Source organism: Podarcis liolepis, assembly GCF_965112155.1.
Source record: "Podarcis liolepis genome assembly, chromosome: 3".
Lineage (NCBI taxonomy): Eukaryota > Metazoa > Chordata > Lepidosauria > Squamata > Lacertidae > Podarcis > Podarcis liolepis.
This window is the reverse complement of record NC_139557.1, coordinates 51,595,184-51,616,132: the sequence shown is the minus strand read 5'-3', so window position 1 is coordinate 51,616,132 and position 20,949 is coordinate 51,595,184. Positions and strand designations below refer to the sequence as shown.

At 41.5% G+C, this 20,949-nt stretch overlaps 2 protein-coding genes across 2 annotated transcripts in view; one reads left to right on the top strand and one right to left on the bottom strand.

Annotated features, from left to right (window-relative positions):
• RTN4IP1 (reticulon 4 interacting protein 1) overlaps nucleotides 1–20,949 on the top strand; it is an 88,761-nt gene that overhangs the window by 8,386 nt on the left and 59,426 nt on the right. The window lies entirely within an intron of this gene.
• On the bottom strand, nucleotides 1,759–20,929 carry QRSL1 (glutaminyl-tRNA amidotransferase subunit QRSL1). The gene is made up of 11 exons (XM_083497687.1): nucleotides 20,782–20,929; nucleotides 18,849–19,008; nucleotides 17,531–17,629; nucleotides 16,364–16,460; nucleotides 14,825–15,001; nucleotides 12,804–12,979; nucleotides 12,585–12,697; nucleotides 10,268–10,460; nucleotides 7,060–7,177; nucleotides 4,388–4,593; nucleotides 1,759–2,930 (listed from the first exon to the last, which is right to left on the bottom strand). Exons 1-11 carry the CDS (start codon nucleotides 20,803–20,805, stop codon nucleotides 2,719–2,721), a joined length of 1,575 nt encoding a protein of 524 aa, XP_083353813.1. The 5' UTR covers nucleotides 20,806–20,929; the 3' UTR covers nucleotides 1,759–2,718.

Here is a 20,949-nt window from a genome sequence, read left to right as displayed (position 1 = left end):
ACAGGTGACGGTTTAATGAACTGTGGGAGAATGGCAGGAAAAAGGGAATTCTGCACACCTCTGTGAGATAAGCTTGTAGATTGCTATGGTTACAGACGTCTAAATCTCCATTCCCTGACAGCAGCATATCCGTTTACAGCAGCCAGAGCCATTTTTCTTCCTGTTTCTGAAAGGCATCTAAAGTATTCATGGCCTATTGGTGAATCTTGCCTCTGAAAAACAGGTTTGCTCATTTAGGGCAGGAAATAAAATGAAAAGGTGGGGGAGGAGTGGGAGGAGGAAGGAAAACACTCCATTTTTATAGTGACAAAATAGAAAAGTACTAGATCAAATGCAGCTTTCCTGTTTTGATATTCTCACTTGGCTAAACGAAAATATTCATCCTTCTTCACAGAATGCAAACTGAACAATTGCTTATCTCAAAATGTCTGCTTGAAAGGCTTGCCTTAAAATAAAATTTTAAAACCCATGCTCCAAAGACTTTGGAACTTCATAGTACTCTTTCGAATTTCCAAGGACCTCCATAGAATTGCAAAATGTTACACTTGGATGCAGCTCCTTGATATTTTTTTATGTCTTAGGATATTTTATTCCTAAAGTCCAGACTTTCTGACAGATGTTAATGTTGCACCTTTTATTTGTTATATTTTGTGTGCCTTTATTGTTGTATTCTTTGCATATGAATACATTTTTATTGGGTGGCATTTACATTCTGGCAAGCCATCCTGAATGTTGCATGGATGGAATAATTTCTGTGATTGTATGATTAACTACAGCTGACCCATGGTTAGTGAACCTTCGCAAAATTACAGGGTGGTATTCACTAAGTCCTACTCAGAGTAGACTCTTCAGTGAATTAGGCACTTGATGGTCCTTATCTAATTCTTCTGTGTCCTTAACCTTGTTAAATACTTTAGGCAGAGAGGCTAGTAAAGGCATAACACAATGTTGACATTTACCTAGAGTTAAGGAAGTGGCCCATACTACTTCCTCTCCCAATTTAACCTCCGTTGTTGTAGAGCAATTCCTCCTATTTTCTCCATGGTGGTATGGAATTACGGTTGAATGACTGCAACCCCACTCAACACAAACTGGGAGACTTTCTGAACTTGACTTTGGAAACCATAGTTCCCAGGTTTCAAAAATTGTTCAGAGTGCCTTTGTGTGGGTGTTAACAAGGTTTGTGCTAATATTGATCAGATTCAGAAGGGACAAATGGCTACATTAACGTATAGGAAGTCAGTTGGAAGATATAGTTCTGGGAGCAGCTTCCTTACCTGCTGAGTGTATTATGCTATGACCAGATTAGCCCATCTTCTCAAGAGCACCATACTAGTGAATTTCATGGTGGGCTGATCCGCTCATATTCAACCAAATCTCTTTTTGGAATAATACAAGCAAATAGCATTTAGGAGACTGCATATCATACGTTGTGCTTAGGAAGCAACTACTGTGAACAAAATGTAATACAATGCTATCTTACAAAGCATGCATGTGTAAATCATATCCTTTTCATATCGGTAATCCAGTTGCCAGTCAACCACTTGTGTATATTTTGTGGGTGAACACCCTAATTTACATGTTAGACAATTAATAAATTATTCCTGCCCTGTGCTTGAAAATTGGTTTTTCATTACAAAATGAAATACCTGAAAAGGCCCTCTGAGTTTATCTGTTTCCAGAGTTGAACTGACAACTAGTACAAAATGGGATGCTGTCTTTATGAAGACTGCTAGCTCAATAGGTAGATACGATAAAGGGTTCATCATAATCTTTTATTCATGAACCAACCCAATAAACTCTGTGTCTTGAGTTGGTTCACCTGCAGTTACTACATACAGCAGCAGCCTCCATACTTTCTGCAATAATCTTTCCCATCAACCATTCCCCCCCCCCCAAAAAATATTGGGAGCCCACTCTTTGACTTTCATGCCAATCTGGAAGACATAAACTTTGCATGCAGTGATGCAGTGCTAGCTGGTTAGAAAGTTCTTGCACAGAATTGAATAGGGAGCATGTGGTTCTCTTTCCTTCCAGGAGTTTTGCTGGTTTACAACAACAGTTTCAAAGAAAGGGGCAACTGTCTCTGCTGCAGTTGCATCCCTGCCATAAAACTAAGTCAGATGGAAGAGACAAAACTGATTCCATAAACAATTAACAGGATTCCTTATCAGGTATCAGGATTCCTATATCAGACTGGATAGCTGCACATACTTCGTAAGAAAATTTCAGCCTGATCCTAATAATTTATACTTTGAAATAAATTTAACAGAAATCAATGGGATGTGCATCCACAGTGCTTTAGAGACTTGCGGCACAGAGAGATTGCTTTGTTCCATTTTTATTTGCTGAACTTCATAATTGGTGTTAACTCCTCTTCAGTAAGATGAAATTATGAAGACCTAAAGTTTTCCTTATTAATGGCTGGGCTTTGTATACACAGTTCTTACACATGTGACAGTACTACTCAGGGCGATTCATTTTCAGATGGGAAGCAAACACCATTTTATCACACTGTAATAACTTGTTTTGCCTTGAGTTTGATCAAGATTCCTAGAAGAAGAAACAAATTTTTCAACATGCTAGTAATTTTATCACATTATTTTTGGCCAGAACTGAGCTTGGGCTAAATCAAATGGCAATTGGAAGCCGATTATAAACCAGGTCTGTATTAAAAGCTTCTTCACAATCTTTTTTCCCACTGCAAAGTTGAACCCATCATGAAAAAAATGCTGACTTCTCCTGGTGAGAGACAGTGTCAAGATGATTCATCATCCCTTGTAGCTCTAAGACAGGGAACTGCACTTGCTTTTCAAACCATTTGGCAACTGTGAGAAGCTGTTCTTCGTGGAATGCGCGGCCAATAAACTGCAGCCCAATTGGTAAGCCTGTCTCTGAAAGTGCAGAAGGAACATTTACAGCCGGTAGCCCTGAAAGACAAAATAGATAATTATTTACATCGTTTGATCGAATCACACACTAAGTAAAGGGTAAAGGGACCCCTGACCAGTCATGACCGACTCTGGGGTTGCGGCGCTCATCTCGCTTTATTGGCCAAGGGAGCCGGCGTACAGCTTCCGGGTCATGTGGCCAGCATGATGAAGCCGCTTCTGGTGAACCAGAGCAGCGCACGGAAACACCGTTTATCTTCCTGCCGGAGCGGTACCTATTTATCTACTTGCACTTTGACGTGCTTTTGAACTGCTAGGTTGGCAGGAGCAGGGACCGAGCAACAGGAGCTCACCCCATCTGGTAAAACAAAAACCAATACACAAGGCATTAATTTGGCATTATTGCTTCTCCTAGCAGCAATATTGCCAGAGGCAGTGGAAGACAGGAGTGCCTGGCGTGCTCTGGTCCATGGGGTCACGAAGAGTCGGAAACGACTAAACAAGCAGCAATATGCTAAACATATTTCTTTCTCATCCACCCTCAATGGGGAGAATGCACAGCTATAAGAGGAGAAAGCACATTTTCACTGTCCCATTCTGTAACTAAGGACAAGGCATACACATCTTCCATTTCTAATAGGCTCTTTTTTCCAGACTACCTCCAAAAGCATCCAAGATAGACTCGGCCACATGGATTGGGCTTCTTGAGCAGTTATCCAGGCAGCAAGATTAATGAACCTTTTCGCCTCCACTTTAGGAGTGCAGTAGAATCATAGAATTGTAGAGTTGGAAGGGACCCCAAGGCTCATCTAGTCTGACCCCCCTGCAATGCAGGAATCTCAACACCCATGGCATATACCTACCCAACCTCTGCTTAAAAGCCTCCAATGAGTAGAATTGCCTCCCCTTTGTTTGCTTTTTTTTTTTATTGGGGCATCCACACAATGCTGTCATTCAGTCATTGTCTTTTCCCTGTAGTCCTTCTGCCTTTTCCCAAACAATATAGTCTGACTTTTTTTTCAGAGCAGCACAATCTACACCTATGTAGGTAGCCTTAGAGCTATTCTTCTTTTAAGAGAGTGGTTTTGTTATATGCAGTGACATACCAGGGCAGGTCAATCCATCATAGCTCGGCACACATTTACCTTAGCCTTTCTAACAGGTGCTTTTATTGACCTATATATTATTTTAAATAATTAGTGCAGAGACACTTTTCTTGCTATTTTTTTAAAATTAAAATAGTGAAATGCCACGAAAGCACATTATTATGCTGTAACATTATAATGCTATTTTTTATTTTATTTAAAAATGATATGGGGGGAGAAACCTTTCCTATAATAGTGGTGATCAGTACAGGTTTCCCCCCAATCATTTTTGCATACTGCTGGGAAGCCTTCAGGAATGCTGCACAAAGATGATGTCTTTCTGGGAATGGCAAATTCAAGAAGCAAAAACTAAGATTAGAATAAGTATTTGAACCACTCAGATGTTCTCACCAGCCATGTTGGCAGCCTGAGTAAAAATATCATCCTGGGTGCTGCGGGTTCTGTTATCCTCTTTGATGAATTCCACATATGGTACAGTGTGGCTCATAGTTGTTGGAGTGAGCAAAATATCAACACCAGAATGGAAGACTTTTGCAAAATCAGTGGCAATGAGTCTTCTCACTTTCTGGGCTTTGATGAAGTAATTCTCATAGTTCCTAGAGGGGAAAACACATTTTGTGAGAACTAGCAACAGGACATTGAGTCTTTTAGCCAATTGCAGCATTTGGATGTGTGTGCAAAAATTGCAAACAAGATGTTATCTTTTCTCCCTGAGTCTACAGTTAAGAAAACCAATTAAGTCAAAGCATTGTGACACTTGCCTCAGTTGTTCAGATAAGAGGACTATCTGACTTCAGTGCTTAGCTACTCTTAGAAATGAAGAGGACAGCTGTACCTTGGTTAACGAACAACTTGCGAGTCAAATGTTTTGGCTCCCAAACGCCACAAACCCGGAAGTGAGTGTTCCGATTTGCGAATGTTCTTTGGAACCTGAATGTCTGGTGCAGCTTCCGATTGGCTGCAGGAACTTCCTACAGCCAATCGGAAGCCACGCCTTAGTTTCCGAACATTTTGGAAGTCGAACGGACTTCCGGAACGGATTCCATTTGACTTCTGAGGTACGATTGTATTGCTAATGTTTAAAATCTTGACAAATGAGAAAAGGGTAATTTAACCAAACAAACGGCTGCATAGTAACAGTTTAGTGAACGTGGGGTAGTGCAATACTGGACCTCAAATTCAAGTACTGGGTGTCTCTCAGCTGTCTTTTCAAATGTGCTATGCAGCTACTGCTTGTGGCTTTTTTCTCCCTCACCTTCTGGATTATCAGAAGGTTGGATTAAAGCCATCTGCCTCAACATACCTATCTTTACATAGCTAGAGAGAGCCATTCATGTTGCTGATCCTAGTCTTATAGTAGGCCTTTTAGAATGCTTTTCTGCCCTCTTGCATTTCAATGAGACTAGGGTGGAAATGATGATCACAGTTATTAAGCAAGAGAGTACATCCGATTTTACTGACATATATATATGTAAAGGACCCCTGGACAATTAAGTCCAGTCAAAGGCGACTATGGGGTTGTGGCGCTCATCTTGCTTTCAGGCCGAGGAGCCAGCATTTGTCCACAGACAGCTTTCCGGGTCATGTGGCCAGCATGACTAAACCGCTTCTGGCTCAACGAAACACCATGATGGATATCATGGGCTAAAGAGTTGCATAATTACAGTCTTAAGACATGTGAGACATGTTAACTCTCAGTCCATCAGGACTTGCTTCTAAGTATGCCTGCATATTTAGGAACACAGCATCATTCATTTAGATCGGCGGCTCACACGATCCTAAACTGCATAATCTTAAGCACCTATCATTAACTCCAGCGTGTATGGCAGTAACAGTTGCCGAAGTGTTGTGATATTATACAGTAATAGCAGGTGGTGCACTCTAAGAGCAAGACACAAAAGGATGGAAGAGTTGAACTAGGGTTAAAATATTTGGCAAAATGCCCTTCTTTACTGCAAAGCAGTTTGGCAACAGGCTATCCAGAAAATTTGTAATTTCTTTTTTTCTTGAAGGTTTTCAAAACAAGATTGGTATGGTATGATGAGCTGACATGGGCCCCAATCTGAATAGCTTTAGCTATTGCTTTGAGTTTCTTCCTTCCGTCTAAGCACACATTGGGCATCTTAACTCAAATTGGGATTTCTCTTTGGTCATTCCTTCCACCTAACTCACACCTGCCTTTAATTCCACCTGGTTGCTCAGAGCTTGCACATTTTATTGTCACCACCAATCTCCTCCGAACATGTGCATAGGGTCATCTCACTTTATTCTTGTAAATGTCCTGTGGAGTAAGCTAAGCTGACAGACAGCCACTAGCCCAAAGCCATCCAGGGACCATCATGGCTGAACTGGAATCTGACCAGGTCTTGCCAATCTATCCAGTGCATCACACTAGCACAGGGTAGCACAAATTGTGCTTATAAGGCCTGCTTTGCAAATGCCCCATGATCTTAAGAAACATCTAGAACATTTAACCATCTGAAGGTATTAGACTTGACACTGTTTCCTCCTCTGGGCTTCTGGCTGCCCACTGTTCACATCTGCTTCTTTGGTCAGCTCTTTTACCTCAGTTGGCCAGGATACTGTTTTATAGTAAGAACAAAATAGCTTTCTTGGGAATTTAACTCAACTGTCTGGGTTGCTTCCATGAAGTCATTCAAATGGACCTGCAAGAGGGTGAGTCATCTATGATAGTTCCCGCCTTTGCTGACATTTGTACCCAGGTTTCTCTAATCCAAATAAAACACGAGACCAAGGGGAAAAAGGCTTTATAGTTAACATGTGCACAAAAAGTTGAAGTTTTCACTTCTGATTATTTAAAATAAGCTCCTGGTTAAGAGGGTACATAGGAGAGAATAGAAAACAAGAAAACGCTTAGTAGATTGCACATAATTTTAGGAAATAGTGTTTTGCTGTATATTACAGCTATAGCAGCATCAGCAATAATAATATTGTCTTAACTGCATGGAAAAATCTGTCCACATGAGTAATTTCACCCTTAACTGAACCACAAATAAAATGCTAGTTTTGTAAATTTGAGCTTTCAAATGTGCTGAACTTACTGTTTTAGCAAGAAGTAGTTTCCTGATAGAATTCTTCCCCTTACAACATCATTAAAGCCTTCCCGGCGCGTGGCTGCATACAAGGCTTCGGTGGACTTGTCAGTGCTGCTGCGGTGCCCTAAAATTAAAAGTCATCAGTGATTTGGAAATGCATCTTAAACCATTCAAAGTCACCTCATGAATAAACAATAGAAATCACTGTGCTGTACAAATATATCCGAGGTTTATTTGCTGCTGTTGCACACAGCTAAATGTCAGGTGCTGTTTATTCATGGGCCAGGAAGCTAAACAAATCACATGGGTTTCAGCAGCAACAGCCACCACAAGTAGCTATTTGACTTGGGACAAGTTGAATGGTCTTGGTTAAACATTTTTAGCATGAAGAGGGATAACTGGGAGGCCTTAAATGCTGCCTCACCCCCCAAAAAAACTTCCAGAATTTTACATTGTTTGTACCAATTTTCTTGCTGCTCACTGCCCCTCGGAGCAGCTGCTTTAGTGCCAGGTTTTTGTTCACTCCTCCCCGCAACTTTCCTTCCTCACACGTTCCCTGAATATCAGGGATCATGTTGCGAACACGGCAGCATTATGCCACAAAACAGCCAGTTAGATTTGGCACTGTCTCATTAGATCCTCTGAGGGCCAATAAAGCCAATTTGGAATGAAAGCAAACTTTCCTTTATAAAATTGTCCTCATTCTGGAAGGGCGTGTGCAATGGGGCTGCGCTTGAGCACATGGCAGGAAAGCAAAGGGCGTGGAGCTGCTATTGCAGCCACCGCTTGCCCATCGCCTAAGTCAGGAATGTGGACCTTGAGGACTGCCAGATGTTGCTGGACTACAATTCCCATCATCCCTGCTCAGCAGTCATGCTAGCTTTGGCTGATAGGAACTGGAGTTCTACAACTTGGAAGGTTCTCCTTTCCTGACCTGGACCATACAGGTGCTTCTTTTCCTGCAGCTTCACCCTTAGAGCTCCTACTATTGTTAATCTGAGCGAGCAGTTTACTCCCTCTTTGGAACCTCCTTCAAAACTTCTGAAAGTGGAAGCCTCTTTTCAGATTGGTGAATGGGACTGTGAAGTTCTGTTTCAACCCAGCCCTAAGGCAGACATTTTCAATCTAGCAAGAATAATACAGAGTACGTCAAGGGTACTTATGCCCTGTCAGGGGGTTCATCTGATAATATCCAATAATTCATATTGATTTAGAATATATTATCTAAGATTTGGAAAGGACACAATGAAGTGGCTGCAGATTTCAGCAGGCTTATATGTTTCACAATATATTTTGACACAAACGTTTTGAAAAAGGGCCAGGACTTGTTCAGCTTTGTTATTCTTTTCCTGATAAAAATGCTGGGAACAGGCATTTGAGAGTCAATGTGTTGAAGTACAATATTTCAACTGACTTGGCACTTAAAAAGTACACTGGAAAGTACAGGGAGCGTGATACCGAACAGGAGCCATTGTCTTAGAGCAGGAAGTGCGGAGGTATTTCAATAACATTGTATTCCCTCATCAGTTGACCCTGAGTGCAGAAGAACAATTGAGCTGAACAATGCATGTACTTTGTCCTGCAGAGCACTCTTCCAAGGACACAGCTGAGACAACACTTCTGTCATAATAAAAACATGCTCACAGAAATACCGGTAATACAGAAAGTTTGGCCACCAGCAGACCTCACTGCAACTAATAAGAGACTTTCCTCAGTGCTAAAAAGGCTTTGGCAGAGACATAATCTTTCTGTAATTAAAAATCACATCAGATATGCTGGTTCATATTGTGGCAGGTTGCACATTTCTCTAACATAATTAATGGATCTGCATTTAATCAACTAGGGACATGCTGTGAATTGAGACTCACAAGCAGGTGTACGTAAGCAGACAAATGCCTTAAAGATAATTTTTGTTTCAAGTTACTGTACTTGGCTCTGGCTTTTAATGCAGGACAGTCTGCCTTGCAGCTTACTGTGGCTGAAACTTGTTGGGGGCAGGTTAGCAGGACTCAACCAACTTCCTTTCAGATCATCACTCTTTGAACTGCTTCCCAGTTACAAATAAATTATCCCTGTGTTTACGCTGGAACAGGGCATTCGGTCCAAAAGCAGGTCGCCTCTGAGAACTGATCTGTTGCTTCCTTCCCTAACCTTGTTCTGTGGAGACATTGTTTGCCTGCCAAATCTAGAGACTAGTGATTTTCATATACTTTGCCACTCCGCAAACCAAATAATCAGCAAGCCTACAATCAGCTCCAGGGTTTGTGTATCAGTCCTCCTGCTGCTGTGCTTGCCTTTCTCCCAGAAGTAGCACACCATTCACGCACATCCACAGTAATCAGTCCACTTTTTAATTATTATTTTTGTTGGTATCTCAAACTTCAGGAGGAGGTATACTACGGTTGATGCTTGGTTGGGTGGAACATGCGCTATAGGCAGCTGCCTGACCTTGCTGGGTGTGTGAGCCCAACCATGAGTCAGCCAACCCCTACCTTCAAAGGTGGAAGTTTCACTACTCTGTTTGGACAGAATGGACACAGAGAGGAGAGGAAGGCATTGGGGAAAGCAGAGGAAAGCATACGTGATTGTCCTAGGTAATGTTTTTGCAGAAAAAACCACTCTGATTTTGAAAGGTGTGATTTTAACCACAGAAACACATTCCCATTCGAAATGCATTCGGATTGAACTTATTTTTAGTTTAGATTTATTAAATCAATGTGTAGTCATTAGTGGGTTATGGAAAATGTATAAAGTGGACCGGCATTGTTCAGTCATACTGTGGGGAGGACTATTCCCACCCCCTCATCTCTCTCTCTCTCACACAGACAAAACACCTCTCCACCACATTAAGAACTCCCACCTGATTCGCACACTGGATGTTTGTAGTAGCTGCTAGTGTTCCAGTTCTGTGCACCGTGCAATGATTCTACAAATGATGTAGATCATATAGAAAGATGCAGGCCAGCGCTGTGAAGGCTTGCAGCCACAGTAAGCAACAGAGAAAGGTGCAGGAGCAATAATGATTCGAAGAAGCGGACTAGAAACAGATCTGACAGCAGGTCTTGCACAGCTCATAGGCTGCCCATTAAAGAACAGGAATAATTTATAATATTATACCCTAATTGTTCTCGTTAGTAAGGCCTTTTTTGGCATAAGCTCTTGAGGGCAATGAATTTATCTAATTTACATGACACTTGTTGGAAAAAAGCCTTACCGTACTCCAGGCCATCAAATCGGGCCATGTTCGATGCTACTTCTGCCGCACACAGCACATGGTAGCAGACAATGGAGTAACAGGTGTGCGGGAGTCTGACCTCAATCACTTTGGCGCCAGCTTTCTCAAAGAGGTCGGCTGCCTTGGACCACACGGCCAGAGTTTGACTAGACAATCCTGGTACGTTGTATTCCTAGAAAAGGGAGAGGGTGAAAAGCATAACCCTCTGCACCAACAACTTTATATGCATATTCTCAGTTCTCAGCTGAGCCAGAATTATCAAGTGGTTTGTAACATGTTAAACTCCCAAGTGAAAATTTGTCCTTTTCAAAAAAATTATTATTGAATAATTCCTTTGGCAGGCAGCTAGGATGGCATGTGTTTGGTTTTAGTTATAGATTCAGTGCCAAACTGCAGCTTGCTTCAGAGGCCAGCCTGTCTTTCTAAGGTAATTGGGAATGGCTGGAATGAGCTGAGTCATAAAGCCCAGGGAACCAAAATGATGAGCTAGGATAGAATGACTGACGGGGAGCTCATTGGCAAAAGGAGAACCAAAACCTGACAGGATTTTCCATAAGCCCCAATGCAGATTGAGGACTTTAGGCTAATATAAATAATAGAGGTAGATTTTGAAACAACATGACATATTAAACTAAATGGTGGGCAATGATTGCAAATAAGGCCCAGTTCCGCATTCAGGGATGACCTGGTTCCAGCAGTTTCCATTAATGGCTATTGTGAAAATGTTCCTGCAGATCAGAACAAAATTCTTAGTGTTGTAACCATTTTAAATAACTGTGAAAAACATTAATACTAATTAACAGCTGGTATATAGCTTTCCCCCTTGATTTAGCCAAGCACCTTTTTCAACAGAAGGAGCTGTAAGTTTTCACTATTTCCTGGTAATGAGTTAACAAGCAGGCTGCACCATGGTGATTAAGGCTGCAGTCTTAACCCCCGTTACCTGAGAGGAAGCCTCTTTGAATTTTGCAGAACCTATTTCTGAGCAGATATGGCAAAGATCACATTGTAATTCAACACTTCTTTCTTTCACAGTGTGCATAGTTCTTTCTCTCTTATTTTTAGTGCAGTCTTTTGCAGTAAGTCAGAATGGTCAACTATGAGTTTTGGCCTGGATGTTATGAATTTAGTTCTCTAAAAAAACCAATGGGTTTTCAATATCATTGTCCATCTCACTGGGGGGGGGGGGGTCAAAATATATCCACAAAAGGAAGGGTGGGGAATCATGTGTATAACCCAAAATGAGGAACATGTGTAAATAACTTCAGAAGGCAAAAATCCCTCTTCACATTAATATTATTTTAAAGGTGGATACATAATTGCCTTGGGAGTGATGAGCTGCAATGGTGTGTCATTCCCTCCCTATTCCCAAGGGAGGCTGCCCCCATAAGAGCAGCTGCCTTTTAAGAAAACATAATCTTTCTGAAGGGGGTGGCATGTCAACTCCTATCATTGCTTTCAGGGGCACTTGCATATCCATTTACAACAAGTGTGGCAGGAGCCATGCTTTCTAGCTGTTCCTGGTTGTCTGTGCCTATTTTTCCAACACTCGGCCTGCCCCATGGAACTGGGTGTCGATTCTGATGTTCCAGTCTTTACACCAGTCCTGGAGGGGCAGCTCAGGGGAGTCCACTTTTGGAATTCACATCCTCCGAATTCCTGAAGCATCCCGAAATGCGAGTGCACATGTCAACTTAGAAGAACACCTTGAAGACTTTGGTTGAATAATTAAATATAATGATTCTTTCAAAGTGTATGTGTGACAGGCATTCAGTGAGTACTTCTTGTTCCTGACAGTTCTGAGGAAGCCCAAACAGAGCGTTTCCTAAAGCATATATTCATTCTGATTAATGAATGTCAAATAAGTACCATTGTTCTTCAACACTGATTGTGTTCTGCAGATTGACTTCTTATTATTATTTAAATTTTTATACTGCCTTTCATCTGAAAATCGCTGGGCGGTTCACAACATAAAAATAAAAAATGAGAACACAAAATACACAATGAAAACATTATGCTTCCCCCCTTTTCTCTTTTTGGTTTTGTTTTATATATTTAATTAGATTAGTTCCAATTAAAAAATGATGCAAAAACAAGAACAAGATCCAAAACAAACCAGTAACCAACCCCGCTCCCACAAACACATTTAAGCGGAAAAAGAATGTTAACCAGCCAAAGGCCTGGTTAAAGAGAAATGTTTTAATGACCTATGTCAGTCATAGGCAATAGGAATTCACTAACATTTAATTTTGGTGTTCATTTCCCCCCTCCAAGTGACTATTTACATACCAGTTACCTTTGGTATGCCTATGCAAAGATCCTTCACATCTGTCAAATTGGGCAGCTGAAATGGGTGGACGGGGTCCTGCACTGTGGTTGAGTCTTTTGGATCATGGCCACTGAGTGCCCCTGAAACAAAGCAGAAAGACTCATGAGCTACAGGAAAGAAAAGAGAATCCTTGAACCAAACTAGCTTTGAGAGAATTCCCTAGGGAGACAGTTGTAATCATTATACCCAACACGGTGGCTGCATCGTCCACACATCTGGCAAAGATGCCCGGCACATCCATAGAGTTCACCAGCGGAATAAGACCATGACGGGAAACCAGGCCATACGTTGGCTTCAAGCCAACCACTCCACAATGAGAGGCTGGGTTTCTGGTGGATCCTCCTGTATCAGATCCCAGAGCCCTATGGTTGAAAAAAGTAATAATAATGACGGCAGTCAGGACATCACATCCCAATTTGCTCTGCAAGAACGTAAGAGCCTGGTTGGATCAGACCAAATGCCCATCCAGTCTACCATCCTGTTCTCACAGGGGCCTATGGGAATCCGGGAAGCCATTGCATGCCTTCCCCAGGCTGTCTTTGCTTTTTACAGAAACAAGGCATCATGACCAACCAATCACTTCTAACACTTTTCCAATGAAGAAAGGCACATGCAATTGACCACAATACGTAAACTGCTTGGTCTAAGAGCAACATACAGATTACTATTACTGCTGTCAGCCTGTGAAGTGCCTAGTCTGAAAGGGTTCTGTTTTATCTGGAATATATGCTTGCCAGGAAGAAATTCAAAGGGTGCAGTTTTTGCATTGTGTTCCTTCATGGAGATTCAGCGGACTTTCCTCTCTCGTGCAGTTTAAGAACAGAGACCATTTCCAGATCAGGAGCAGACCAAAGTCATCTGAAGGTACATTATATGGCTCAAGGGCATTTAGTTCTCAGAAGCACCTTGATGGGAGATCACTTGGGAGTCTTATGGTGCTGACTTCCTTGGGAGAAGAGTGAACTATAGATATACAGCAGTGGTTCCCAACTTTTTTTTGGCCATGCCCCACCTAAGCATCTCTAAAATCCTGATGCCAACCCACCCCCCATGACATATAATTCTTATTATTCAAAAGTGAACTCCTAATCACTATTAATAACTCATTCTCAAATTGCCCCCCTTAAAAATCAAATTGCCCCAACGTGGGGCATGTGCCCCATGTTGGGAACTATGGATATATAGCAACAAGCCTTAGAAAGATGTTTTCCTGGCTAAAAAGTATATTGTTGCATAAATTTCTGAATTGAATATTAAAATATTATTATTCAAATAAACACTCTACCTTTTAGAATAAACACACAGTGGCTCTATTCAGCTAAAAATAAGCAATCTGAAAAACTATTCTTTCACCCTAAGGGATAGCTTAGTCAGTAGAGCATGAGATTCTTGATCTCAGGGTCGTGGGTTTGAGCCCCACATTGGGAGAAAGATCCCTGCATTGCAGGGGGATGGACTAGATGATCTCATGGTCCCTTCAAAACTCTTCTATGCTTCTATGAAAATTGGAGAGTTAAAAATGCACTTAGATTTTTCTCATGAAGACAAATAGGACTTCAAAGCTGACTTGCGTTTTAAACTTTTTCAAAACTATATTTCTTCACAAAAGAGAAAGAAACATAAAGCACTAGTATCAGCACAACTATGAAATGTAGAATAAACCGAGGATCTGAAGAATGTTAGTCTGAAAATCCCACTCTATCTGAATTATAAGCCCACAGTGATGTCAACACAAAAGCCTGGGATGAAAAGGTGTTTTATTGTCAGGGATGAGATGCTGTAGATTTCATTGAATCGAAATTCCTTCTCCTTTTTTTGTGTGCCTGAGTTGCTGGAAAGATCCCACAATGCTTGTCAAAGAGAGGAGGTTCAGAGGATATTGGCAACATCCTTCCTTCTTTATTGCCACAATAAATCCTTTCCAAGCAATACGAAATGCCCACACGGAGAGGATGGAAATTTGTTTAGAATGACATGGCTTAAGTCAACCTTTTGGACATAAAAGGGGGCTTTACACTGTCCTCAGTACTCCTCTACCAAGTCCTGCCTTATCTATATAGAATAGACAGTAAGGGATCTAATCAGGGACCATGTTGCTCCTAGGCCCTAGAGAATGAATAGCACTTAGGCCCTTGTTGGCACTCAGCAAATATTATGAAGTTGCATTATGATGCTTTTAATTAAACTGTTCTAAAAAAGCCTCTTACGTGAAGCATGTGAAAGATGATACGGCAGCAGCACTACCTCCAGAGCTTCCTCCTGTTATCAACCAGCTGGTGTCTTCATTTTGAGCACTGGGTTTCTGCACACACTTTTCTCTGTACTGTCGTGAGTAACTCCAGGGGTTTCTAACTGGTCCAAATGCCCCATCTGTACTTCCAGAGCTAAGATGAGAAAATCATGGAGAAAGAATACATTTTGGGTAGTATTCAAGAGAAAGAGGAACATTGGGATGATCTTGGAGACAAAATAAGGCAGTCCAATGGGCCATTTCCTTAACTAGGTAAAGGTCATATTGTATTATGCCAGGCATAGGCAACTTCGGCCCTCCAGACATTTTGGGACTACAACTCCCATCATACCTAGCTAACAGGACCAACGGTTAGGGATGATGGAAGTTGTAGTCCCAAAACATCTGGAGGGCCGAGTTTGCCTATGCCTGTATTATGCCTTCACTGGCTTCTCAGGCTAAATTACTAGTCAAGGTTAAGGACACAGAAAATTTAGATAAGGTCCATCAAGTGCTTAATTCACAGGAAAAGTGCTATGGAAATAATAATGGCTTTTGTTTACAAATAGACACTGCGATGAGTAGTCTACTAAGTTTTAGTGAAAGTAGACTCACTGAAATTAATGAACATCATTATTATTATTTATTGAATTTATATACAGCTCTATACCTGGGGGTCTCAGGGCGGTTCACAGAATAAAATCAAGATATAAAATCACAAAATACATAATAAAAATAAAAACAACAACCCAATACCCCCCGAAAAGCCATTATTTTAATGGCTCTACTCTGAGTAAAACTTAGTTGAATGCCCCCTGAAGCTTATCAATTCAGCTACAGATTTAACAACTTTTTTGTCTCTCTTTCCAAGTACATATGAAATCCTTTGCTCTGAAACAGAACAAAAAAATAAATCAGTTGACATTCCTAAATTTGATTGGTTCACACAGTCAAGGGTGAGCAACCTGAAGCTCTCCTATAGACTCTGGAAAGTTTCACCCCATTGGGAAATCTCTGTTTGAAAAGTTGGAGAGCTGCTGCCTGTCAGTATAGGCCAACCTTCTCCAGTCTGCTACCCACCAGAGGTTTTGGAACATCATCTCCCATCAGCCTCAGCCAGCATGACCAATGATCAGGAATGATGGGAGCTGTAGTCCAAAAAATCTAGAGGGTGCCTGTTAAGGGAAGACTGGTGCGAAAATATTGAGTTAGATGAACCAATGGTCTGACCTGGTATAAGGCAATTTTCCATGTTCCTATGTATTTGCAGTGTGTAAGAAATTTCATTCCTGCGGCATGTGACCCAATTTGTATGGTTGCAAAGATAGGCTTGAAACCATGTGGCCAATGTCTGCTAAAATCTCAGAAGCTGGAGGAAAACTGAGCAGCCAGAGCTTTAGCACCACATGATGTTCCCAGCCCAGCATCAAGATAGGCAGTCTTGCATCTGTAGTTAAGCAGAAGTGAAGCAACACATCAGGCATCCAACAGCATAAAAATATTTAACTTGGCTTACCCCATGGCAAATTCATCTAGGTTTGTTTTTCCAAGAAGCACAGCTCCTTGATCCAGCAATTTTTGAACTACAGTTGCATTGTAAGGGGGGATATAACCTGAAAAACAAAGACTGGATTGGCTGAATTGTTTTATATTAGTGAGGTGTTTTTTTTTAAATGAGTATGCCATGTATATTACCATTAGTCCCAGTTTACATGGATTTCTACTGAAAATATGACTACCACAGGTATTTCATTGTTTTGTATTATGGGGTGCAATTTTAACTTGTTTCAGGAAACTACCTCAATAAGATTAGATGTTTGCTATCATAGCTGCCTGAGAGAAGATTCTCTTCTCAAAGCTGCAGTGCGTCTTGGCAACCTTGACATCTCCCCTCTCTTTATTACTTGTTCCACAAATACTGAGTTCAGCTGCCCAACTAATAATACAGCAGGTTTCTAGTACCCCTTTCAAAGCCTATACAATGATGTGCTCTACTAATAGTAGAAGAGTATAGGGTTTCATACTTATTGGCAGTAATCCAGAAAGATGACCAGCAGGTAATAAGACATGTACTGTACCAGCATTTTTCTGCCCATTTTCAATTCATCATACCTCTTTACTAAACTGCAAACTGTTATTGAGGCTACCCCAAGTTTCAAAGTGAAGACGGGGAAGTACGAAGGCTCTAAAAATATTCAAGTGAATCAATGAAATCTGTGGAACTAGTCAGTGCCTGTGGACTTGAAGATTAGAGTCTTTGTTTTGGTGTCTGTTCAACATTGGTATCTAAAGAGGTTTACCTGGTGGCTCAGAGACCAGGGGCAGTGGCGGCTGCTGCCTGGAGGACTCCCAAGGACAGGGGGGAGGAGAGGAGCCTGAGGGAACTCTCCACAAGGGAGGGTGTTTGAAAAGGGGCGAGAGGCTGCCAGCTCTGCAGGTAAAGAGTGACATAACTGGGCTTCTGAGCCCCACAGGGGTGCCGCAGAAAGAATGTCGTTGGTCCAGGGAACTGTGGACTCAAAAAGGTTGAAAACCTCTGATCCAATACATCTACTCATCAACATAGTTCTCTACAAAAGAATGAATCCATTTAAGACAGAACCACAGTACACCTATCTATATCCTTAACAGATTGAGGAGCAGAGCTCAAAGTTGTCAGCTTATCTTAAAAATGCTACTTTACCTTTTAGCATCTTGGATGCACATGTTGTTTCGATTCCAGTTGTGCTGAAGTTGTCTTTCACTGCAAAAGGAATTCCATCCAAATCCCCCAGTATCTGACCTATATTACGGATGACAGTGTGAAGATTATTTCAATCAGTGCATCATGCACACAGCCTTATTTAAACATTGAGGTTGTTCTAAATAATTTTTCACATGTTGTCTGAACTGCTAAGCCTGCTGTGCCAGCAGATTTGGAAAAGGTGTGAAAAAAACAACACAGTTGTCTCTCAATCTCCTAAACCTTTTGTTCTTGCTACCCCTTTCCCCCTAGCACAACTGTGGGTAGTGCTAGGTCAGTAGTGCTGCAGCTATGGTGTAGCACTTAGGAATGTGAGCAGCTTGGCCACAGAGCACAGAAGCAGCAGTGGGGCTGTCCTCACATGCCAATGCATTAGTGCCAATACCAGAGCAAAATAACATGCATTATGGGTCTTGTTTTCAGAAAAGTGAACTGCTGCTATGGTCAATAGAGTGTAGGATTGGGTGCATCAATTCTCACTTTTTGGTTTACCATTAGAAATTTCCCTCAGTTCTAATTTGCTCTACAACGCTTTCAGCAACCCTCCTGTCACAACGAGAAAGGCATTTTGCAAATGAGGTAAGTTATGAGCTACTTTCTTTAACCATAATGGCTAGACTTTTTTCTTTTTAACAACAGAGGATTCAGAAATTTAAATGCTGTACTAGGTTTCAGATTCATAGGACCTACCAACATCATTTTTTCTGCTTGGGGCACTTTTAATAAAATGCCTGCTATTGTTTTGCCTACAAGTCTAAGTAGGTCTGTGGCCTGAGTAGTGCTTTAATGGGCATTCCAAGGACAGGTAGCGGGTGAGATTGAGCTGGCCCAAGAGCTGCTAGATCCAAACCTGATCTGAAACAGTGCAAGCAGGGCTGGCCCAATACACTCTGGCACCTGACCACCGCCGTCTCCATCTGGGAAGAAGGGGTAAGTGGAAATCTTTATCAGGAACAAGGGGGAAATAAAGATCTATATCAGGGTCTACTCCCCCTGTGGTTCCAGCCACCCGAGGTGGTCACCTCACTTTGCCTTATGGGTGGGGCGGCCCTGAGTGCTTGTTCATAATAAACCATAGTTTATTTTAACTATAGTTTAATGTAATGTGCGAATAAGGCCTATCTAATATCACAGAAATACAGTGAAGTTAGCTGTACTCCCTCCCGCCCCAATATGAGTAAACAAATATTCTGGGCAGAAAGTGTAAGGATCACAGCCAACATACTTTAAGGAAGAGCAATTGTTCAGCAGAAATTACCTTGCCTGTATCTCTTCTCCGATGCCTCAGCCTGTTTTAATGCTGTGTCTTCTGCTACAGTGATATAAGCATTAAGAAATCTAGTAGCTTTTATTAAGGAGAGGCATTTCTGACACAGCTCTGTTGGACTCACTTGGCCTTCCTTTAGTGCTACAGATATCTGAAACATCAAAATTTTATATTTTTAGCAGAATTTCAAGAGTAAGCATTAAAGAACTATGTCTACTTGGTTTTCAAAGCAACTTCTCTACTTTGTCTGTACTTACACTACCTTTGATTGAACAAGCAACATCATGAGAATATTATGTGAAATATAACTATTAAAATGTGCAATTGTATAAAATGGCCTCAAGATGTGAACTGACTAACTCCAATATTAACTAAATGTGGAGTAATATTGGAGTTAGTTTACCAAACAGGTGAATAATGAGGTCACAAATTATTTCTCAATACTATTATCTGTAGATGCTTTGTTAGGTAATCACTTCATATTTTACATTATAGCCACCCCAGCAGTTAGTCTACTTTATTTTTAATTTTCTTTTTGCCATCACCAAAATTGGTCCCAGATCTTGGGGGCCCAAAACAATTGCTTGCAAGGGGCAAATCAGATGCCTGAACAAAGGGTTAGTCACCCTGCCCAATAGTGGGCCTACATCTACCACAGCACCCCCAGCTATGCCCATGGAAAGATCTACCACTGGTTGTATTTCCTCTGGCAGTGATTCCAAATGATTTCTGTTCCTTTGCAAGTCCCCAAGTTCAGGCTCATCACCTATACCAGCCTGGAGGTGTCATGCATAATCTCCTCAATTAGGGTTCTTCCACATTGTCAGCAGTTTTGGGTGGGATTCAATTACAGACAGGCAAATTCTGGTTTTGTGATTACAGTTGATTAGAAGGTCTTGCATGGCAACCCACACAGCAGCCAAAGAGGCTTAGCATATGGGGTATCTTGTTGTTACTAGTTACCTCTATATTTGCTGTGGATGGTGCACTATCAATACAGTGATGGTTAGTTCACTAATTAAAAAAAGAAAGAAAGAAATTATGTATACTTGAACAGTGCAATCCTATGCATGTTTACTGAGAAGTGTCCTACTGTGTGGCCTTATTTCTTCTAAGCATGCATCAGATTGCACTGATCGTAAATAGGTAACCAATGTGTGCTGTTACTGTTTTTGACATGCTTGGAATTTAAAATATATAATTGTATTTTTAAAAAACAATTATGAACATGTATGTTTACCAGCAGCTAGAAATAAAATTAAAGAAAGGGGAAAGATGCTTAATAGACTGTACAGTCAGTAAATAAAAGTTCTTTATTGTCAAATTAAGATTTTTGAAAGCTTGAAATGCAAATGACTGAGTTTTGTTGGGCAGAAAATTCATGCTCTCTGTAGAGATTTCTCAGAGAAATTTTGCTAGAGTGCCCCTGCCCCATCGCTGCCGTAGGACTGGAGGTGGTAGAATGTAGGATTCACTTATGGAAAGCTGGAGAAAACAGCTCTCTTTTAGCAGGCATTATTAACTGTTTCAGGGCTGGAAATATCTGTCACTTGAATTTCCACCTGCGAACTAACCTTGGTATATAAACAAAATCACATTCATGATTGCCTTGCTTTTAATCACGTTTTGCTGATGTTTCATGTACGCAGCAGGCAGAACTCCGACAGGTGAAGCTTTCCATAGCATAAAAATGCAATAAATGGAAGCGCTTCGTGGGTTGACTGTCTTTCCTGCAGCTGTTAACAGGAACTGAATTGCTGTCGGAAAGCAAGCAATGCCCACCCGCTAAGAGGGAACTCTGTCTGCCTAAAGAGGGAACCCAGGAGGAAGATGAAGCCTGGGAAGAGAGGGGCGAATAGCTTGCTCCGTCCACGGCAGCGGTGCGGGGGGTGGGGGGAAGCAGCCAATCCCAGAGTCGCCTCACCTCTCGGAGCGAAGCTCGCAGCATTTTCTCTACCGATACGGAATAAAAATAAACTAGTGACCTCGCGAAACTTCACCCGTATTAGTAGTCCCTGTTACCGGTAGTTTGCGAACGAGTTCATGGGCGCTGCCATCTTGAATAACGCGTTCTAACATCGGCGCCTCTGAT